This window comes from Anomalospiza imberbis, chromosome 4 (assembly GCF_031753505.1).
Source record: "Anomalospiza imberbis isolate Cuckoo-Finch-1a 21T00152 chromosome 4, ASM3175350v1, whole genome shotgun sequence".
NCBI classification, from domain to species: Eukaryota; Metazoa; Chordata; class Aves; order Passeriformes; family Viduidae; genus Anomalospiza; species Anomalospiza imberbis.
In genome coordinates this window covers 9,256,377-9,277,977 of record NC_089684.1, presented here as the reverse complement: position 1 = coordinate 9,277,977, position 21,601 = coordinate 9,256,377, and the positions used below count along the sequence as shown (strand labels likewise).

Sequence of the window (21,601 nt, the reverse complement as noted above, 5' to 3'; positions counted from 1 at the left end):
CAGATTGGTCTCATGAAAGCTGTTATTTAATAACAGACCGTCTCAAATGGACTTATTAGCCACATTCTTCTGTTTTACACGGCTTTACCACCAGACGTCAGTACTCTACACCTATCAGTGTCAGATCGACCATGTCGTCATCCCCTTTAACCATTTTCCTCACCGTCATTAAAAGCTACAAAATAACACCTTACATGAATAATCTCGTTGTGTTGTGTTTTAGGGGGTGGTGGTGGTGGTGGTGTTTGTATGTAAAGATACCTCATATTTAATGTAAAGATGTAAAGATTCATCGTATCTAATGAGGAATAAGCAAAAAAATCAGCATGCTTTCAGTTATTCCACAATTGTGTCTATGAACAGAACACTCAGTTCTGTCATACAGGCACCAAAAAAAAAGTTTCTTCCTTCAGGATTTTCACAGATGTTTATTTAATTGTATTAGAGAGGTGTGATCATGCCCTCAGAGGGCCTGGTCATCAAAAAATAAACTTGAATACCAGAATTTCATAGGAAGATTGCTTGCAGGTATTTGTAGCACATCTTGACGTGCTATTCAGGACAGAAAAATATGTATAATATCCAATTTCAGAGTCACCACAGCATTTGTACTTTATTCCATCTTTTTTTTTTTAATCTAATTATTTTGGTAGAAGAAGGATTTGCTTTGAGCTTAAGGTGTTTTGAAGCTTAAAACACTTCAAAAAGAAAGGATAAGTACTTTAAGTTACTTTACTTAGATTTCTCAGTCTGAACAAATTCCTAGAAAGAAATGGAGCTGAAATGATTGTATTTTCAAAAATTCATATGGAAAAAGTATTAAAAATAATCAAAAATTATTTTCAAATGGCCAAAAGTTTCAACACCAAACGAATTGAATGCTAATGAAAAATTCTCTCTGTATACTACACAGAAGAAATTAAGTCAGGTCACCTCTAAGTATATGAAGTCAGGACTGCAAGTGCCAAAGCAAAAACATAGAACAAGTAAAAATAATCTCCAAAACATTTATCAAGTTGAAATGTAGCACTAGATTATGTTGCCCCTACCTAATATCGACCCAAAACCTCACAGGGAGTAGCCAAAACAATGCTGGCTCAAACACAGATTTGTTTCCATTCCGCTTTCTATAATGTTTTCATCTATTTTTTTTTTCTATTTGGATTAAAGAAAACAAACCATAGAATTGTTAGAAGGACTATGGCCCTAGAAAGAGGTGCAGTCTTCTCAGTTAGCCTCCTGGGAAAACCTGTGACACAGAGTTCAACTCTAATCTTCTGGAACATAGTCAAATTGTCTGCATGTCTGTTCATAAATACCTGTTCGACAGATCTGGCCCATATACTAGTCCAGGAACTGAGTGGATTTTGTTCTCAAGAATTTAATCCAGTTAAAGAGATTAATGCAGATAACAAACTCTTACTGCTCCCCATGGCACACAGGAAAGCCTTTGGTAAGAGGAAATGACTTTCACAGTGCAATGGCTCCTTCAGTGAACGTGGCCTTCTATAATAATTTAATAAAATTAAGTAGAAATGGATATATGAATCCATGTACTTTTGCATTTTGTCAAAATGCAAAAATTTTTGCATTGTACACAAATTATTAAAACATTTCTGAGTACTGTTAGTTGGTGTTGTACTTTAAAAAGGACATCCTTTTAATCTCTTCTTTTAATCAACTTTTTTCCTCAAGATTATCACCTCCTACAGTTTACTTAATTATACCCCATAAATTATGGTATAAACTCACATTATTACTTTTAATTTTTTGTGAGCTTAGAGGATTTGATTTTCTTTTTCATCATAAGCTTCTCTGTCACAGATGAACACCCCTCCCAATTCAGGAAAATATTATTTTGTCTAATACTGCTATTTACAATTTTGTTTGATCTAAAAGAAGAACAAAAATAAATCTTGAATATCATTTGAAAAGTATTGCATAGCACAAACTTGCCTAGCATTTACAGCAACATGATACATATAAATATTCTCCCACTTCCTGGTTTTCCCTTTACATTAGGAATACTGAAGGATTACAGGAATTTCTTTAAGAAGCACTGGTTTGTCTCCCTAGTGAACATCTTCTCCATGGTTCCTCACAGGGTACCTCACATTTGGATAATGAGGCTGAGAACGTGCAGGAGGAGCACGATGAATAACCGTGTTGGGGCTTGGCTGGGCTCAGCATCCCGCTTGACCCAAGCCAGGTGAGACTAATCCTAATGCCAGTCTCAGCCACTTGCAGCTGGAGCAAAGCAGAGTGGCAGAGATGAAGGAGGAAGCCAGGCCCAGCAGTGAATTGCCAGGAGCAGTGATTGTGAAGGGAACACCGGGAAAAGGGTTAGGGGAAAGCAAGCGTGAAGGCACGGCACCTGTGGATACACTCTGGATGCTGTGCAGTGAGAGAAAGAACAGTATTGAACTTGCTGAAGAAAAGCAGGGAAAATATCTGCTCATGCATGTATTTCCATGTGTTAAATGCTGACAATTAGGCTTAACATTTCTGTCAGAATGTTTGGAAGATCTGTAGGGAAAAATAATAACGCTCTGAAGGCCAGAAGCCTGCTGCCACTAGAAAGCAAAACAAGCTGAATAGGCTTATGAAGAAAAGTCAAAGCTGCTATTATCTCCATAAATGATCTTTGCATTTGCAAAGTATCTGATAACTGTGGTAGGGTAAAATTAATGCCATTTCTTGTGTGAAAAATTTCACATAATCATTGAATTTACTATTTTTCATTAAGGTTATTATTATTACTGTAGTACAGAGGTTCATTTAAAAAATCAATTTATTGGACTATGTATTGTATGTATGTGTGTATATTTAAAATATATGAAAAATTCAAGCACTTAACATTAATTATTACATTGCAAAAACACTTGACATGTCTTAGATGCAAAAATCAGATTTTCCAGACTGATCACCCTCCAATCCTTACTATTCTTCCTTGTGTTAGTGAAAACAACCTTGCTGCAGTGGGGCCAGGACTATGACTGCAGCAGAGGTCCTCTTCTGCATCATCCCCCAAACTGCTTTAAGTGATACAAACTCTACCCTATAGCTCCATGCAGTTGCCTATGGGGCACATCAGCTCTGCCACCATGTTACTCCTGCTGGGAAGAGATCCTGAGAACACATGGCCAGATGACCAGTGACTAGGTCCTGCTTTGACAATTAAAGGTTTACAATTCTCTCTCAGCCATCTGCTCTTTTCAGGAGAAGCATGGTTTTAGAGTGTCCTAAATCACCATGTTCCAAGTAGCATTTGCCCTTTGTACCTTGTTAGAAGCTCTCCCTCCTCCTAAAGCTCTAGTCCTGCAAGGCATACCTGTATATAATGCTTTAACTGAGGTACAGGTCTTAAGCCCAGCTATTACCTTGCAGCTGGGGCTTCCAAGGAAAGGGGAATCTTATATTTCTCTTTTTCTGCCTTCCTTTTTCACTGTTCTCATCCCTGTTTCCAAGCATGTGGTACATTGCTGCTCAGTGGCATCGGTACATCCCCTCCTCAGTAGCAGCAAGTTTTATGTTGCTTCGGTTCCAGTTCAAATGATGGCACAAGGAACAGCATGTCATGGACAAGCAAATAATGAAAGGAAAGCAGAAATATGAATTAAGCACCTTAATGAGGTATCTGTGCTCAACATGTTTCATACTTCAGAAAAAGGCATCAATATGAGGCATTCAACACTGCCTTCTTGGCAGTGTTTCCACCCGCTCAGTCAGTTCAAACCAGGCAGCTGATGAACCTGACACTCTGTGTTTAACCCTGTGATTTAGTTTATTATCCCAAAATGAATACAAAGTGGTGAGGATGTGATTGTACATGCAACTAAACTAGTTGAATTGTAAAATTCCAGGAATTTATTTGCCTGCTTTAACAGGCACATTCTTTTGTTGAGGACAAATTTGTTTCCCTGTGAGATTTGTTCCAAAGTTAATAGTTACCCTTACAAAGAAATATATGTGAGCAAAGATATTTAATAAAATACAGGACTTACAGTCTCAGAGACCAAAATATTCTCCATTAACTACAGGAATGTGATTCAAACTAAGTATCATTTTCCTGGGCGACTGAGAAGAAAAAAATATTTAGACTCTTTGAAAATAATCTGTTTTCTGGCCTACACAGTAATTCTGTCTTGAGTAACTCAACAAGTAGAACCATAGGATATTCATGCAAGTGTCTTAGGGTTTTTGTTTGGTTTTGTTTTTTAATAACTCCTAAAATAGATGCACCTGCCCCCAAACCATCCCTTTCAAACATGGGAAGCTGAGCAGGGCCAGATCAAAGACGAACTAAATGACCTTCCCTGGGGCTCACATTTATCTGACCAAACTCCACTTTACACAGGGAAGGAAAGAGTCCACAGCAGTTTGTGGGCAGAACCTTTTTCACAGGATAAATTTCTCCCTGCAGAGCAGCTGCAAATCTGGCTCATGCTTAGATTACTGCAAGCCAAAGATGATCCACTTCTCTTCTAGTCATCATCCCTGTTGGTGTGCCAGCAGAAACACTTACCTGTCTCCATCATTGCTAAAACTGTTAAACACAGAAGTAACTCTGTGATGTGTTGGGATCCTCTGCAGACACCTGAAAGAACAAGAAATTATAGTTGAAAATCACAAAATTCAGAAACTGCTGCAGTTCCTCCCTTATAGAAAATACAAGTTAGATTTCATGTAGGACAGAAAGAGTGTTAAAGACTCTGTGTGCTTTGGACCTGTTCTTTCCAATTGATATCTACCCAAAATGAAGGCAGTGATGAAATGCGAGACATAAATTGGCTTGCTGCTTAACAATACATGTGGGGTTTCTGTGCAACCCAATGAAAATAAGATGTTGGGATTTTTTAAGAGAGAGCTTGTATAAACACCCCCTTTCCTACTGAGATGAAATTTACTATAGTCTGATCCTTTATGGTTTATAAGCTAAGCTGTGTTCTTCAGAAAATCAGCTACATAAATACTTCTGGTAACCCGAAAGTGAAAATTTTAAAAATGTAATGAATCTTGATGATGGAAAAGACTCTATAAACTGTTGCCTTTGACTGTTATAGGAAGTACAGTACAAATATATTCTGTCCTAAAATATACTACATCAACTGAAAGTGTGTTGCAATCATGGTAATGTTCAATAAATACTTAAAATCAGTGCATATATATTACAATTTAAATAATTGCATTAATGTAGGACTAAAAAGACTATATATGCCTGCTACTGCATATATAATTTTAAATTTATTTATATATATATTTCCAGTTATAATTGAAATGCTCTTACTTTAGGTCCTGTGGGAAAAAATATAATTAACTACTTAAAAATATTAAATAGGTATATAATTTCAGTGTCTCCTGGTTTTAACTACATCACCTAACTATATGGTGCATTGACTTAAAAGCTGCCATTCTCTCTACCAAGGTGTAAACACTGAGCCCCACATCTGCCATGCACTGCTGTGCATTGTCTAAATCATGCTGATTCAATGTTTTATCTGCTCGTGCTCAAAGCAGAAAAACTGCTGCTGAGGGAAACAGTCCTGCTGAGGGATAAAATGATCTTGTACAAAAGAAAAGGGGGTGATGAGAGTGGGAGATAGGGACTGGGAAGGATGTCTACCTCAAATAATTTTTTTAATCTGTTTTGTAACATGCAATTAATAGTATTTATGGGGCATAGTAAACTGTGATGAACTTGCAAAATTGAGTATCTAGGGCTGGAATCCTCTTAAACTGAACATTTTCATTTAACTGCAGCCTTTTTCCAGCAAAAGCCTGCACCAAACAGATGAACCTACAATGTTCTTCTTGTTTCTTAAAAGCACAATAGACACAAGTTTAGATTAAGCACAGAAGAGTTTATAGAAGTCAAGATCCATGCAGCCTACCTCAGGAAAAATCAGCTTAGGTTGTAAACAAACAGGGAAGTCTCTGGAATAAATCAAATATGCTCAGACTTTGAAGTGAATCACTTATGACTGATGTGCTGTGCTGTGGGAAGCTCCTCTACTCCCTTAGCTTGTGCTGCTTCTGAAAAATTATTTGCCATTATGGGCACATGTTCTCATTGAGAGCACACAAAAAGCTCTATAACAGCTAATTAACTGAGAAACAAACACAGTGTGAAACTGTATTTTAAATAATTTTCCTTAGTGGTATCAGGTTAGCTGGCACAGCTATACATCTCTCTTAACCATTAAAAATACTTTACATGCATGTAAGTAATGTAGTGCTGATATTGAGGTTTCAAAGTATTAGCTACTGTACCATCCAGAAATCAGTATCCTCAGCAATATTCAAACTGCTGTCAGATCAGTTTCTGCTGAGCTGTTCCAAATGACGCTGTAGTAATGGGAAACTTTCCTAATTTTCTTTTGACTGATATGTTAAAAATATAGCAAGTATGGCTCCTGCTACCTGGCACTTCCTAGACTATGAAACTGCGCTTAGAAAATATTTTACTGTTGTAGTCTTAAGATATGTGATTTCTGAGACTAAATGCTGGTTAGGAGACACATTCAAAGCAATCTGTGCAATAGCAAGGTCTGTAGGAGAAACAAGCTTCTTCCATTTCTGGTTACCATGACCTGTCAAATATAGGCAAAGAAAAACTACACAAAGAATTAACAAGAACACAAAGTACACAAGTGTGTTTATTACATTTTGCAAGCACTTTGTTCTACATTTCAAAAACGCCACCATCAAGCTGTTGGCACATTTATGTACAAAACAGATTAATTGTAATGCCTGCTACAAAGCATTCTTTGTGAAAATACAAACTCTAATACCAGAGAAGAGCCAAAAGCATTAACATCATTACATGAGTTTAAAAGACATAGTTTTAAAAATCAGCACAAACATTTTAAGACACAAAACTGAAACACTACAATATAGAATCCAAAAAGAGGTTCCTAATACTTTTTGCAGAACTGTAATACCGGTACTGCACATTATCAGAAAACTGTTGACCCCGTAGGACAGCTTAAGTGTAAAAAAAAGTCCAAACCAAAACCAAAACCCCAAATCAAAAACACAACAAAAAAACCCCAAAACAAGCAAAAGGAAAAGAAAAAGAAAAAGAACTCAACCAACTAATACTACTTAATGCATTATCATGCCACAAGTAACTATAGTATTACCTTCTACTTACTACAAGAATTGTTAAAAATTACTGATGATGCATGACTAGTAATAGTACAAAGAAGAGTTTTACTCAAGAAGTTTTATTAGAAATGCACTTACACTGAGAGAGAATTCACAATGGTCCAATAAGTGCACAAAACTACCTAAGATTTTTAACACTGACAAAAATGTCTTGTCAGGCTACATCACTTTAAAAGACACTTTACAGCATTCTTGTAGCATTAGAAATAGGCAAAATAAAAAAAAAATCCAGCAAATTTGGTCCAATAATACCGACTTTTCTTAAATAGGGTTTTTTGTTCTGTTTTTGATACAGGCAATTCTTTCAAATTAAGATGACCTATCATTCTGATAACATTTTCATATCAAAATAAAAGTTCAAATATATTACTACGCTTTGAAATAATAAGCTCTGTAGTGGTCTTTCACCTTACTTCAACGTAATACAGGTAAACCATTATGTGTAGGAAAGCTAGAAGCCAAGCTATAACATTTATGGAAGTCTCCTTTAATATATCTTTTACAGTTCAGACAGGTGCAATCCATTTAAATTTTTAAAGCAGGTAAAAAGACATCTGACTCCTATGGTCACTGCATTTTTGATATATTACTTTCATAAATGTAGCTAAGCAGTAATTTCTTACATCATCACATGGACAGCTCCAATTTAGCATAACCATCATTGAATTAAAGAGAGATTATTCTGTAGAAAACTATGAATAACTATATCACTTAATTAACAGTTGTCTATATACCATAACTCGTTTACAGGTAGCCGTGGTATTGAATTCCTTCAAAAGGCAAGTGGCCATGCATTGTTAGCACCACGGACTGCATGCTCACAATACAAACAGGAATTATCACCCATGGAACTTGAAACAAGAGAATATTCTTTAAAAACATCAATAATACAATGTTAACAAAGATAAGAAGCACTTTTTTATTTTTTTCTTTTTTTTTTCCTTTTTCGCTTTTTTTTTTATTTTTTTACCCACTATTACAAATTTAGAAATTGCACCTTTGATTGTTTAAAACGTTCTTAGGACCTTCATTCAAGCTGGTCAGGGTCCCTCTGGCAGGTTTTCCATATATAAAGGAAAGTCATCAGAATGTTTTCTTTATATATTGTACATCATGTACAATGGTCCCTTTGAAGTATACCTGTAGTTAAAGTAGTTACTGAACTCAAAACTAAAAAGTATAAAAAGCTACTTTTTTTTTTCCAAAAACATATAAGAAACAATGCAAAAGGTGTTATGCATAACACATACAAAGTGATTAAAAAAATCAAACACATAGTTGTATTTGACAATAGTTTAGTATCCTTGACCTATCAGAACTAATTAACCTAAAGGGATTCAGGAAAGGCTATTTAGGAGCTTTGTGGTATAGAATGGTCACACAAAGTAAGAACTAATTAAGAAACCAAGTGCTAGACAACCAAGAATTGTATGTAGGTGATATGTAGGTCACCCAAACTATCTTTTGTGAGAAGCACTTTCAATTGTTTTTAAAATTATAGGATGGCCTTTAGTTAAACAACAAAGCATTCACATGTTAGGAAGTAAGACAAGGTTTCTTTTATGTATAAGCATTGAGCCGCTCTTTAGAACGAGTAGAATGAATATCATGCAGCTCTTGTTCCTCCTTTGATTTAATATCCTCATATTTTTGCATTCTGCAAGCATCTTTCACATAGGCCCAATTGGCAGACAAGACCATGAGATAATGAACCTGAAAGAGAGGTAACACAGTGTTAAACAATAGAAGTAATCAGAATAGAGCACGTGTAAACTTAGAGGCTGTAGGACAGACTGGGTTCTCATCAGTAGGAGCTAGGCATTCTTGTGTCAAGAAGTAGAATAGAACCATGATGGCAAATTCAGGCTTCATTAATCTTCAGATTACTCATCTCACAGTTGTTACTGTCACTATGACTAGTAGTTGGTAGCAATAGATATTAAAAAAAAACAACCTAAAACCTGAAAAATCCAAATTCCAAAACACCCCTGCATTATTTTTCAGCTAGTCTGCAATGGTACATGCAAAAATGCCTTCGGGTTATGTATTTATTGTACACTTTTCCCCACTGAAGAAGTTTTTGTTAAAGAAGTTCTTAAGATCGAAATATGCCATAGACACATCTTATGATTGCATATATCTAATACAATTACAGAAAGTTTTGCTTCTGAATTTTTGTTAAAGTTAGCATTTTCTTTCCCTTTAGCCATGACTTACTTCTTTCAACAATTCTAGCTTTGTATTTAACTTGCCAATCTGGGGAAAATTTGTCAATAAGTGAAAAATAAGTTTAGTTATGCAAAATGTAACAAAACATAGTGGAGAAAAAAACTTGGATGCCCTGTTTACTCTGTATTCAGTCAGAAAATAAAAATGTTCCACAAGGATATTCAACTAGTTTATGCTGGGACTCTGGACATTTATTCCTTCCGTAGCAGGATTTCAGACAGTTTATGATTACAGCATCACTTTAATTTATGTTAATCCTTTTCCTCAGAAGCAATGGACAATTTTATGAAATCCAAAATATTTCACCCCTCTCTAAGAAATTAAGAAATTATACTGGGATTCAGTTAATGGAAAATGGAATAATAATACAATAAATAATAAAAAAACCACCTTGAGATTATGTAAATTCTCTTGTTCATGTTGTACTGTTGTAGATATGAATATCTTAGATTCATACTAGATGAACAGATCCATTCTATTTTTTTTTCTTTTGGAATATTTGGACATTTTTTTTTCATAAGTATTTGTTGGCAATTGTTGCTGATTAGTACAGGCAAAAATACATTTCTTAATCTGGATAATTAAGATCAAGGAAAGCATTCTGAAGCCCTTAAAAAGACCAGATATTTTTGCTACCATTTTAACCTCATGTTTTATGTCAAGTTTCCAATTAATCCTTATTTGAAGAATACTGTCTGACTTGAGGAGACATAAAGTAGAAACAAGTTGTTCAGAGAATCTGTCCTCTAGAGAAAAAACTAGAGAGTAGTATTTCTACACATCTTTAGGATTTTCTTGATATCTAGAGAACAACACTAGCAAAGCAATCCGTGAGCATAGATGTTGGAGATGGCAGCATGTTGTGTGTCACTCTGGGACACTCTCTAGTCATAATTTAGTACACAGGAAAAAGAAACACCTTCTATCCTAACTCAGCTCTTCCAAAAGCTTTCACCATGGGCAGTTTCTGGATCAGGCATTTCTAGATCAAATGAGAAACCCTTATCCTGGATCCCCCTTGTACTGGATGAAACACCTTAAATTCTCCACTGTAAAACTATTGAGGAAAATCAAAATAAACAGGCTAGTAATCCTAAAAGTTTTTTCATCTCAACTGCAATTTGCACCCATTGAAAACATGAATACTGGTTCATTGAGTCTGAAATTTCAGTTAAAAATACAGTTGGAACCTCAAACAAATTGCAGACATGAGAATCCTGAAAGTGGGGGCTATCTGAGCATTGTACTCACATCTTCATGACCTTTTAAAACATACTTGCTAGAATTCCTTGCAACTGAAGAATCTGTGATAAAAATGAGATTATGACTTTTTCTTACCCTCACAAAATATTTAGTAATGACCCAGAAAAAAAAAATTAACGTCTTGCAATTTCAAACAGCATTTTTCTTTGTTAAAAAATAGACTATTTTGAAGGCATATTGGTAACAGGATGACCTTCATTAAGCACCCATTCTGTGCCCATCCCTTCCTTATGAAGTAACTGAATCAAACTACTGTAACAACTATTGAAAACTCTTGGAGTTCATATTCAATGTAAGTAGGAAGACTTGCCAGGAAGACTTGCCAGGAAACACCTACTTTAACTTATATAATCTCAAATGTATATCTATGTTTATAATGACATATACATTGAAGAGTAATATCACCTTTGTTTTTTTATTTTTACACCAAGTTCCTAGATAACATTGCCACATTAAGGAGGTCATTTCTAAGTGGCTGTCTAATTGCATTTCACAATTCCATGACCTGAATAGCCTGAAGCCAGTGAGGCCCTCGTCAAGGTTTATTTAAATAGAATCCAGGCAGCTTCCACAGTCTGCCTCTGGAAGTTTCAATTACAGACATATGCAAGGCAGTGCAGGATCTTTCCATGCCTATTCCTGCTTAGATTTCTTCATAAGATGAAAGTATGCTTCAGCGTTTAGAAATAGTGGGATTGGCTATTTGGTTGTTTTTTGTTTGTTTGTTTGTTTGTTTGTTTGTTTTTTCCTTTATTTTTCCATGCAGGACATGTCACTACTTCCCCAGGATCCAAGTTTAAATAACTTTAATTCCTCCCTTTACATGCATCTCACATCCTGCAGAAGAGCACAATGATGCTGGGGAGAAGAATAAACCACTTTACACTTCCCTTGTTCCTATTTCAGGAGAACGGATTGCATCTCCACCTTACAGGACATAATTTCTGCAGCAGTTAAAGCAAAAGAGTTACCAGCTCACACGGTAACTTTTGAGAAAGGAAATTTTGCATCTCATAATTAAGTTTTTCTACAGTGTTTTTGGGGAAACATCACAGATGGAATGTATATTGACTTTACAATCAAATATTGAATGCTAGAGCTTACATTTAAACCACTTCAAGTCTTCTGTTTCTAACACAACACTGACAGCAGTAAAATTTATAAGTATTATCATAATAATCTATTCTATATGTATTTGTTATCCATTCAGACATAAGAAAGAACAGTAGTACTGCTCAGAATCATATATAGCACAAATTAAATATGATTCAAAAGCCTGGCTATTTTTTCTATGATAAAGACTCTCAAAAAGCATTTACAACATAAATAATTCTATCAGGTTTTGGTTTTGGTTATTTCTTCCCCATCTTGCATTGACATAAGAATGATAAATTTTCAAAATAAACTCTTCTACAGTGTTCTTTGCTGAAAAATGAAACTTGCCCTGACATATACTGTAAAATAGATGAGGTTTTCTATATATCTGTCCTAATACAGAGGATAATTCTCCTTTTGAACCCCAAAACCAACATTCTCCTTTGCAGACTAAAGAGGTGTCTAGTGAATTGTGAAAAAAATTCTAACATTCATAAGCAAATCTGAGACCAAGAGATATGGGCAAATTATGATTTGTGATCAAATGGTTTTGCAAGTTTTAACAAGTTTTTCAGTGGTTTTGTAATAAATGACTACTTTTTAAAAAATATCTTATTCAAATACAGTTTTATGAAAAGTATCCTGGGTACAGTTGGACTTAACAATTATGAATAAGCTGATTCTTTTGAGAATTTTGTAGAATCATATTGACATTAGAGAGTTTAAGAAATCTTCAGAAATTAAACAGTTTGGCACTTGCAAATGTTTACAAATCCAGAAGTGAGGATATAGTGGAGTATATTGATGTCATAACTTAAAATGTCATTTCAGGAAGCAGATTTTACCAATTCTGTCATTCAGCATTGATGTTGCACTACTGTTACTGGCTGGACATAAATACAATATACTTACCACTTTAATCAGATGGACTATTCTGATTTAAAGTAATTGTTTGCAAGAAATCTTTTAAGAGTGCATTGTATTAATAAGCTTTTTCTTTTGTACAAGACTGGTATTTTAATCTAATTTTCCTGTTGAATTTCACAAACATGTTCTGGATATACACAAAGACAAATGTCATCATTTCATATTTGTAATTATTCTTGAAGGAACACATGTAGTGAAGAACATTGGTTCTCCAATGACTGAAATGACTTCTGCACAGTTTCTCTCTGCTGATGCATTATCTCTCTCTACTAATTTGAGTGTAAGATCTGGAGAAAAAAGGTATCTTCTTCTTCCTGGATGAGATAGTTAGGACCCTAATTTTTTTTTTCCTCCCTTAAATTACTTTTACCTTGGGGATGTAAACTACCCTTAAATGAGAACCTTTTAATATCTGCATGTCCAACCACAAAATTCTGAATTTTCTCTCATGTCCTATCCCTTGTGTTTGGGCTACTGTGTCAAGTGTGAAGCACCTGTCTCAACCTACAGATGTGGTCTGGTATGCTGGTTTTAGAAATTACACTGTCAAAGTGTGGAACGTGCTGGTCTTTAGCAGGTACCTAACAAATCAGAATGGTAGGCTAAAAATAAACAGTGTAGTTGCAAACTTGAAAAAAAAATATAAAACTCTTGCAAACATTTAATGAAACATGCATCTACTAGCACTGGGACAGTACTGAATATACTAGCAATTAGAATATTAATTTATGTTTTTGTTGGAACTGTGTTATCATGTCTGCTCTTGCAGTTACAGAATTCAACAGAAAGTGCACTTGGATATGGCTAATCATTTAAAAATATGTGAATAAATGTGCACCATCAAAGTGAATTCAAAGGGTATTTGTGCCTGGTGTAATGCAGTTATGGTATCTTTGATATGCTGAGCTTCTTTTTAAAAACTTCATTGAAAGTATTATGTATTTAAACTATATGGCACAATGTACTTAATTTGCTTTCACTGGAGATGTGTTATTTTTCATTAAATATCTTTTGGTGGCTATTTGGATTCAAAACTCTTATTTGAAATGCAGAATTTTCATCTCAACAAAATAGCATTTTATGATTGTACTGAATATACTTCAAAATATTCATACAGTGGAAAACTGATCTCTTAGATTTAGTTTCCTAACACTAATTATATATTATCATAACTGCTATATGGTCACCTTTTTTGGAACTATAAGCAGAAAAATTTCAGTTTGAAAAAACAACTAAATTATTATTATGAATTGTATTCTACTATGCACTTATTATTTGTGGCCTTGAAACAAAAACTACATTGAAAATATATATTTTCAATTTAGCTACCTTTGCTGTTTGCAGGGTGTCATATAATAATGAAAAAATGGCAGAAAACACAAAAAAAAATCATTGATGTAAGAGTACTAACTTCACTGAATATTTTTATTGTACTTTTTTATGAATGTAATTATAAGGATACAAATAAATCATGGTCCTATGATCCATAAAAAATTACTAGTATAAGCAGTATATAGGAACCACCACCACTAACACTTATGAATGCATCAGAACCAAGTAACAGTCACTTTACATTTCCCGTTTCAGCGTGCATAATGCAAACCTACACCAGCAGAGAATTGTGAGTCTAAAAATATCCTTATGCTTAAGCAAATGCAGCAGACAAAAGAGAGAAGATCAGGGCACTAGCTCACATACTTTTTTCTCAGTGGAACCTTCTCATTGACAAAATGTCAAAATTTAAAGCAATCTTCATTATAAAGGAGCAGAAAAATTAGTCCTGACAGAAAAATCAACACATTCATATATATTCATAGAACTGACAAAAAGATTCTGCTCTTAAAATAGAAGCGTGGCAAGCCTATGAATACCCAAAAAGGCAGAGATCATAAAAGTATAATACTATGGTTACAACACAGACATGTGAATTCAGACACTCATCTGAAGCAAGAGAACGGTAAAAATTCTTAGCATGTACTTACAGGTGTTTTTTCAATTCAAAAAAAGTAATCATGATATTCTACTTAAAAGGGAATTCATCAATATATTTAAAAAAAGGAAGAAAAAGGGAGAGTATTGGATTACAGAATTATAATTTAATAATAGCTTTGGGTGATAGTATGGAAATTGAACAGATGAGCCTAAGCCAGAACCAGAAGGTATCAGCAATTCAGATGAGGCATAGAGTGTTGGGTAGCTTACCATAGCAATGACTGCTGCTCCAGCTCCAGCAAGTGCCACAATGAACAAGTGGAATGTCATGTTTAGCTGCAAAGGGAGGCAAAGAGAAGGACTTTCATGGTTGTACAGCAAATAGAAAATGAACAAAAACTCAGACTAACATAGAACAAATAATTAACTTCCTGGTGCCACTCTTTCACAAAAGTAATGAATAGGAATATTTTTCCAAGAGATTGATATCAATGCATTTCATTGTGCTTGTGCTTGTTTTGTTACAGTGTTCATGTCAGGGAGAAAGCATAACTCTGTTTAAATATACAGCATTTACATAATAAAAATATTAAGAAAATTAATTATTAAAAAAAAAACACTCCAGCACATTTTGAGGGTTTTCTTTGGGGTTTTTTTTATGCTACAATACTACAATACTAGCTTACAAGAATTATGTTTGTGGTGGCTTCTCCAGTGGCAGAGACAGCCTAAGAAATCCCATTTTCCCTTCATTAACTGTAGCTTTCCATCCTCATATATTGATCCACTTTCCTCTCAAATGTCTTCATAGTGATGTAATATAAACCAGGTTACTTACATAATTCAAATTAACCACCATCCTCACCTCACCCCAAACCAAATCATTACATTTGCTTTTAATTTCAGTGACCTGGTTTATGCAGCAGCCACAGAGTCAACTGCACCTTAAGAGCTGCATTTTCTTTGATGGTTTTGGTATAAGGGAGGATTGTGTACCTTCCTTCTAAGATTGAGTCAATCACAGTAAGACCCAGTAAAACACTTAGGAAGTGTTGATCCTTCTGGCTTCAGACGGATCAACATTTTAGCCTCTCTTTGTTTTAGGCAGATGTAATTTTGTTTGTCCTTTGTTTGTCCTTCTTCATCCTTTATCATTTCAAAACAAAACCAGAACCTTCAACTGCACTGAAACAGGTGGCATTTGCCCAAGGAAAAAACTACAAAGATAAATGTACTAACAGCTACTATCCTAATGCTCAACAAGGTTTGGCCCAATCCATTTGAAATCTTTACTCTCCTGTCACAATTGTGCAGCACGGACTAATGCTGCTTTCAAAAACATCTCAGTAACAAAGAAAAAGATATTGGAATTATTAAAAACCCCAAATGAACAATCCACAAGTGTATTTAGAAAACAAATGGTCGGAGAAATTGCATTGACTAAATTTGGTACAAGACTAGAAAAACTACTTGCTTGACTGTATTTTTCACTGGGATTTAATTAATCACCATAGCTTGAATTAGACCGTTAAGAAAACGTATATCAGCTACTTCCTACTACAACATATATTGAGGATTTGTCAAAAATACTATGACATTTATTTACCTCATTAGAGTCACACATCTTGATGAAACTTTCTGATGAGGTGCAAACCTTCTTTTCCTCTCCAATAGTTACAATACCTGGAGAAGAATAAACATTCATATTATTTGGAATTCCTGGTACAGATCAACTTCCTTTATATGAGAAAAGCTAAGAACCTATTTTAACAATGATATCTGGGTTTTGTTGACAATCAGGAGTCTGGAGCAACTCTCCTGTGAAGGCAAGCTGAGGCAGTTGGGATTGCACAGCCTGGAGAAGAGAAGGTTTTGGGGACACCTTATAGCAGCCTTCCGGTAACTAAAAGGATCTGTCAAGAGAGCAGGAGAGAGACTTTATACAAGGGCATGCTGCACTAGAGCAAGGGGTAATGGCTTGAACTGAAAGAGGATAAGTTTGGGTTAGATGTAAGAAAAAAAATTCCTTGTTGTGAGGGTGTTGAGGCGCTGGAACATGTTTCCCTGAGAAATGGTGGACATCCCATCCCTGGAAGTGTTGAAGGACAGGTCCTGAGCAACCTGATCTAGATGAATGTCTCCCAGCCCCATTGCAGGGGGTTGGAACTTGTCTTTAAGGTGCCTTCCAACACAAACCATTCCAGGATTCTATTCTATTTCAGCCAGCACAAAACACATTATCTGTTTAGTAAAAGTCCTAGTAAGAAACATGTAGGTAACAATTCTTCTGCCGTTTTTGAAAATATCTTTAATGCCCATTTTGATCAGCACAACGATTAAAAAAACAGAAATTATTTTTAACCAGTTTATACACTCAAAATGTTCATAAACCTTCTCTCCTCTCATGTGGAAAAATGTGCTGTATATTGGTTTCAAACATACTGATCTGGTATAAAGCTTCTTCCACAAGTTATAAAAAAGCATTACACAAACTTATATTGTTTCTCTTTTCAGCAATAATAAATAGAATCTGCTACCTTGCTTCCTTCAGCTAATGTCCAGATACTAAATCAAAGACTAACTTGAAGAAAAAAACTGCAATTACTCAGTTACCATGAAAAATAATTCTTTCCTAACATTAATCAGTGTTTTTTGAGCTGAATCTACATGAAACAGGTACATTCACAGAATACACACTATATATGTTAGTGTTCTATGAACACTCAAAATAGAATTAATAAATAAATAATCATGGATAAAACAACAAAATAAAAGGTCATAGAAAAAAAAATTAATATACTTGATGGGATTTATGCAGATAATTGCTTTTTAAACTCACCTGCCATGCTGTGTAGGGGAAAAAAAAAAAAAACAATAAAAAACCCCAACTTTCCTTCCCTCTCATGAAAGAAAAAAGTCAAATATTTTATTTCAGGTTAATTGAAATGTTTACTATTATTGAAAATGTTTCTTTGCCAAGAAATGCAGCATCTTTTATATCTCCACATAACAATTAAAAATATACTGTGATTGTATTTCAGGCCAAGGAAACAAACAAAAAAAAAAAAAAAAAGAAACTGTCTGTTGAGAGTATGATTAGCCAAAGCTCTGTGGGTTGAGAAATTACTAAGACCATAACATGTAGAGTCAAACCAATCTTATAGAAGGAAGGAATTGAATTACCATCACCAGCAAGAATTTTCAGGTATTTTAAGATCACAAATTCCTTTCTACCTAAATTTCACATCCTCTCAAAACACACATAGGTGCATATCCCCACATTATTCTAACTTCCACCATTCAGGCTTTAGCCCCATTCCCTCTCTATCTCTCTTTCCACCATTTTCTAAGAGTGTTACTATCAGTATTGCTGGTCCTCATCAAGGTTTTTGAAAGCAATGAATCAGCAGAGACAGCTAATACTCTAGGATCTCACATCTCCTAGTCAGTGTCCTCCCACAAAATTAAAAATAATTTTCCAGATAGATGACTAATTAAGCATTTTAGACAAGTTACAGCAATTTGTGAAGAGACTAAGCCAAAGCCCCATGCCAGATTGATGAACAAGGTTGACTCAGTTTTTGTCAGAATGGGCAATACAGTTCATCTTTTATACACTGCCTAGACTAGTGGGTAAAAGGGCAAAGAGAGACACTTAACAATTACTTCAGAAACACTGAAAAGTTAATTTCAGTTATATGGAAGCAAAGCAGTGGAATGCTTTCTTTTGTGAAATCTTACTTTTCATTTAGTGCTTGTGCTTTACGTACCATACTGGCGAAGATCCAAGCAGAGATTAGCTCCATCCACTACGGTGGCATTTCGGCAAATGGTCCACAGATTAAAGTACATATAAACAGGCAGAGAAGTGAAAGCTGTAACTCCAAGCCAGGCCAACATAAAGATGTATGTCAGCATAATAAACTGCAGTAAAAAAAGGAAAAACAAAACCAGTGGTAAGTCAGAACTGAACTGATTCACTATTGGAAAAAAAAGGAACCACAGAGAAGTAACAAATGCATCTATGATTGGCTTTGTCTGTTTCTGTCCTTATTTAATTTATGGTTTTGGTCAGATAATCCATTAATGATCAGGTCAAAATGATGCCAGAGCACTAATGTGACATTTTGGAAGAACAAGAATTATGTTTCCAGAAGTGCAAGCTTATTCCATGTTCCTCTCACTCTTGTGCCAACAATGGATGCAAAGCAGAGCACCTGAAGTACAGACAGCTGCACGCTCTGTGAAACATATCTGTCTCTCTCTCTCATCACCACTCTCCTATAGTTAGGACAAGAGGCCCTCTGGTTGTATCTTCCACTATAAATCATGAAGTAAAAAAATTAAAATTAAGTACTGTAGGCTTTGCTTCTTTTGCTTTTAAAATTGGGCTCTTAATAAAAATGAGCCTTTAACTATGACTACCACAAAACCTCACTGGCAAATCCATTTGGCATTGAACCAATGAGACTATATTTTTGCCATTCTGTTATTGCATTCAGGCAATGTTTGGGGTCTACAAGCAAATTCATCATTCAGAAAAAATAGTAAGCAAATGTCCTATAAATATGTAAACATGCTACCTTGCTGCTCCTTTGCAGGCCTGCCACCACTGGGAAACACACTTATTAATAAAAAACCATCTTTTCATTTTATGCTGTAGAAAGCATATAAAGAGGCTACATGGTAAAATGTGGAAATTAGTCTCTAAATATGGAATACAAATGGCCCCAGCCTTTAGTGGCTTCACAAATGCTGAAAAATCTAAACACATTACTGGAAAAAAAAACTTCCATTGCACTAATATTTTTCTAGCTGCTTACCTCAGAAAGATAATGGCTCTGAGAATAAGAAATAAATATTTTTGAAAGCTGAATTAGCTGATCAAAAAACTGCTAAAAATTAAATCTTAAAGAGTAAAAAAGGGGAAAATGGAAGATATTTTTTGGTTTTGGATTTTTTTTTAATGTAAGATCTCTCAATTCAGGTAATACAGGGAAAAGCTCAATATAAGTACAGATTTTAGTTATGGAAATGAAATAAAGTCAGAATCTAAAACGTTGTAAAAGGTACTAAAAATTGTAGCACAGTGGCTTATCCACATTGATCTGATCAGGAAAACCAATCCAAAACAAAAGGTCTGCATTTTAAGAGGTACCTTTATTGCTTTGAAGTTATAGAATGGATGTTTTCAAGTAATATTAAAGAGACCTTAATTTGATTTACTTTAATTCACTTCCAAATATTATTAAATAAAAGTAATTTTAATTCTGAGGAAGTATACTTACATAAGGATTTAATGTAGTTTAATTAATCCAGTTTAAAAATTATTTCAGATTAATTTTCCTGATTGTCCCTAGGTAAATGATACTTGTAGTAGTAGTTTGAAAATCTGTTTAATGCTTTTGATACCAGCTTTCTATCCTTTTCTTGAGTTAGTACTCTGTGCTTCAATACTCATACTTTACATCCATACTTAGCATTTTGAGAGTTACAAACTGTTTTAACTTTTCCCTCAACATCCAACTAGTTTAAATGAAAAACTGATGTATCTAATTTATACATAAAGATTTCTAAAAATGCATTCATGCAGGTAACAGCTGTCTTCCTTACCAAATTTTCCCAATAACCCAGTTCCTAGAAACCCAACTGGTAAAATAGAGAAAGTGATAGCAAAGTCCAAAATAAATACGCAGCCTTGAACACTGCTGTAGACATTTCCATGCATCAGTAGCTTTATATATTGGAAATTCTATCCCATCTATTGCAGAGCAAGTAGTTAACACAAGTAAATATTGTTCTGGAGATGTTCCTTTTTCTGTTGTTGTTATTGTTCTTTTACCGTTTTCTTTTTTTTCCTTTCCATATTACAGCGTTAAAGTTAATGAAGAAGTCTCACCTTCACCTAATGAAGAAGGTGTGCCACCTCAGGCACACACTTACAAATAACTACTTGGAAAATTACACAGAAATGTAAATTCAGGTGTATAAATTCCCAACTAAAGTGCTATCTCCAATCTTAATATATTATCAAGCTAAAGAGTTGCACTCATTTTTTTTTAAGGCAGGAATACTAAATAAGAAAGAAGACTGTCTTGTAATAGACTTTAAATTCTCATTTATTCTAGAAGTGTGTTAAAAGTAAGCCAGCCTCCTAGGCTATATTCTTAGCTTGTCAAAACCAAATAAGTCTGAAGTCTTACTTGTGATCCTTCTAGACATTGTGAAATAAACAATATTTAATTAATACGTGTCTCAGTGTAGCACATCCACAATAATTTATTGGAGAACTAAATCTTGTGTATTAGTTACATCAGTGAAACATAACAACTGGTTTTATGACTGGGCTCCGTATAGATTTGAGAATCTTCTTATTTTGTGATTACCAAATGGAGAAAAAAAGACAGGTCTTACCATGATCATGCAAATACTTTTCAATATCTATTTATTTTCTGATCTGTAGTAATGATGAAGAAGCCTACTCAAAAATTTCAACTGAGATAATACAAAGCACTAGTATAGCAAGGAGGAGGAAAACAGAGCATATTAGCCTCTAAAAAAAAAACCTGCCTTGGGCATAAAATGGTAGAAATCTGTCAGATGATAGTTGCTGTGAGTCACAAGAGCTGCCTTCTCAGGGAGAATTGTCTGCTTGTTTGTTATGGGACGGATTCTCTTTAAAAACATGAATCTGATTGGTTGAGTACCTCAGAAAATTGCTCAAATGATGATTTCATTTTAAAAACATATTTTAGAAAAGGAAGAACTTCAGTTTTCCTCAATCAGTTGCTTTCAGCGGAAGAGCCAGTGGCCAATGACATGCCTAATTTCATGTCATAACAGCAAGAACACCAAGAAGACAGAAAAAAATACGGAAGTTTCTTTTGTTTATGTAAGAATAACTAAAATACAAAACTTCAAGTTAAACCATGTGGTAAGTATTGGTTTTGCCTGGAAGCTGCTATCACTGATATCAGTGAAGCAAACC

At 34.7% G+C, this 21,601-nt stretch overlaps 1 protein-coding gene across 1 annotated transcript in view; it reads right to left on the bottom strand.

Annotated features, from left to right (window-relative positions):
- Positions 1 to 6,638: 6,638 nt before the first annotated feature.
- GPM6A (glycoprotein M6A) overlaps positions 6,639 to 21,601 on the bottom strand; it is a 121,072-nt gene continuing 106,109 nt past the window's right edge. The window contains exons 4-7 of the mRNA XM_068187035.1: positions 18,384 to 18,537; positions 16,220 to 16,296; positions 14,884 to 14,949; positions 6,639 to 8,880 (exon numbers count right to left, since the gene is read on the bottom strand). Of these exons, the coding sequence (XP_068043136.1) occupies positions 8,728 to 8,880; positions 14,884 to 14,949; positions 16,220 to 16,296; positions 18,384 to 18,537 (450 nt within the window). The 3' untranslated portion in view covers positions 6,639 to 8,727. The remainder of the gene's footprint in view (positions 8,881 to 14,883; positions 14,950 to 16,219; positions 16,297 to 18,383; positions 18,538 to 21,601) is intronic.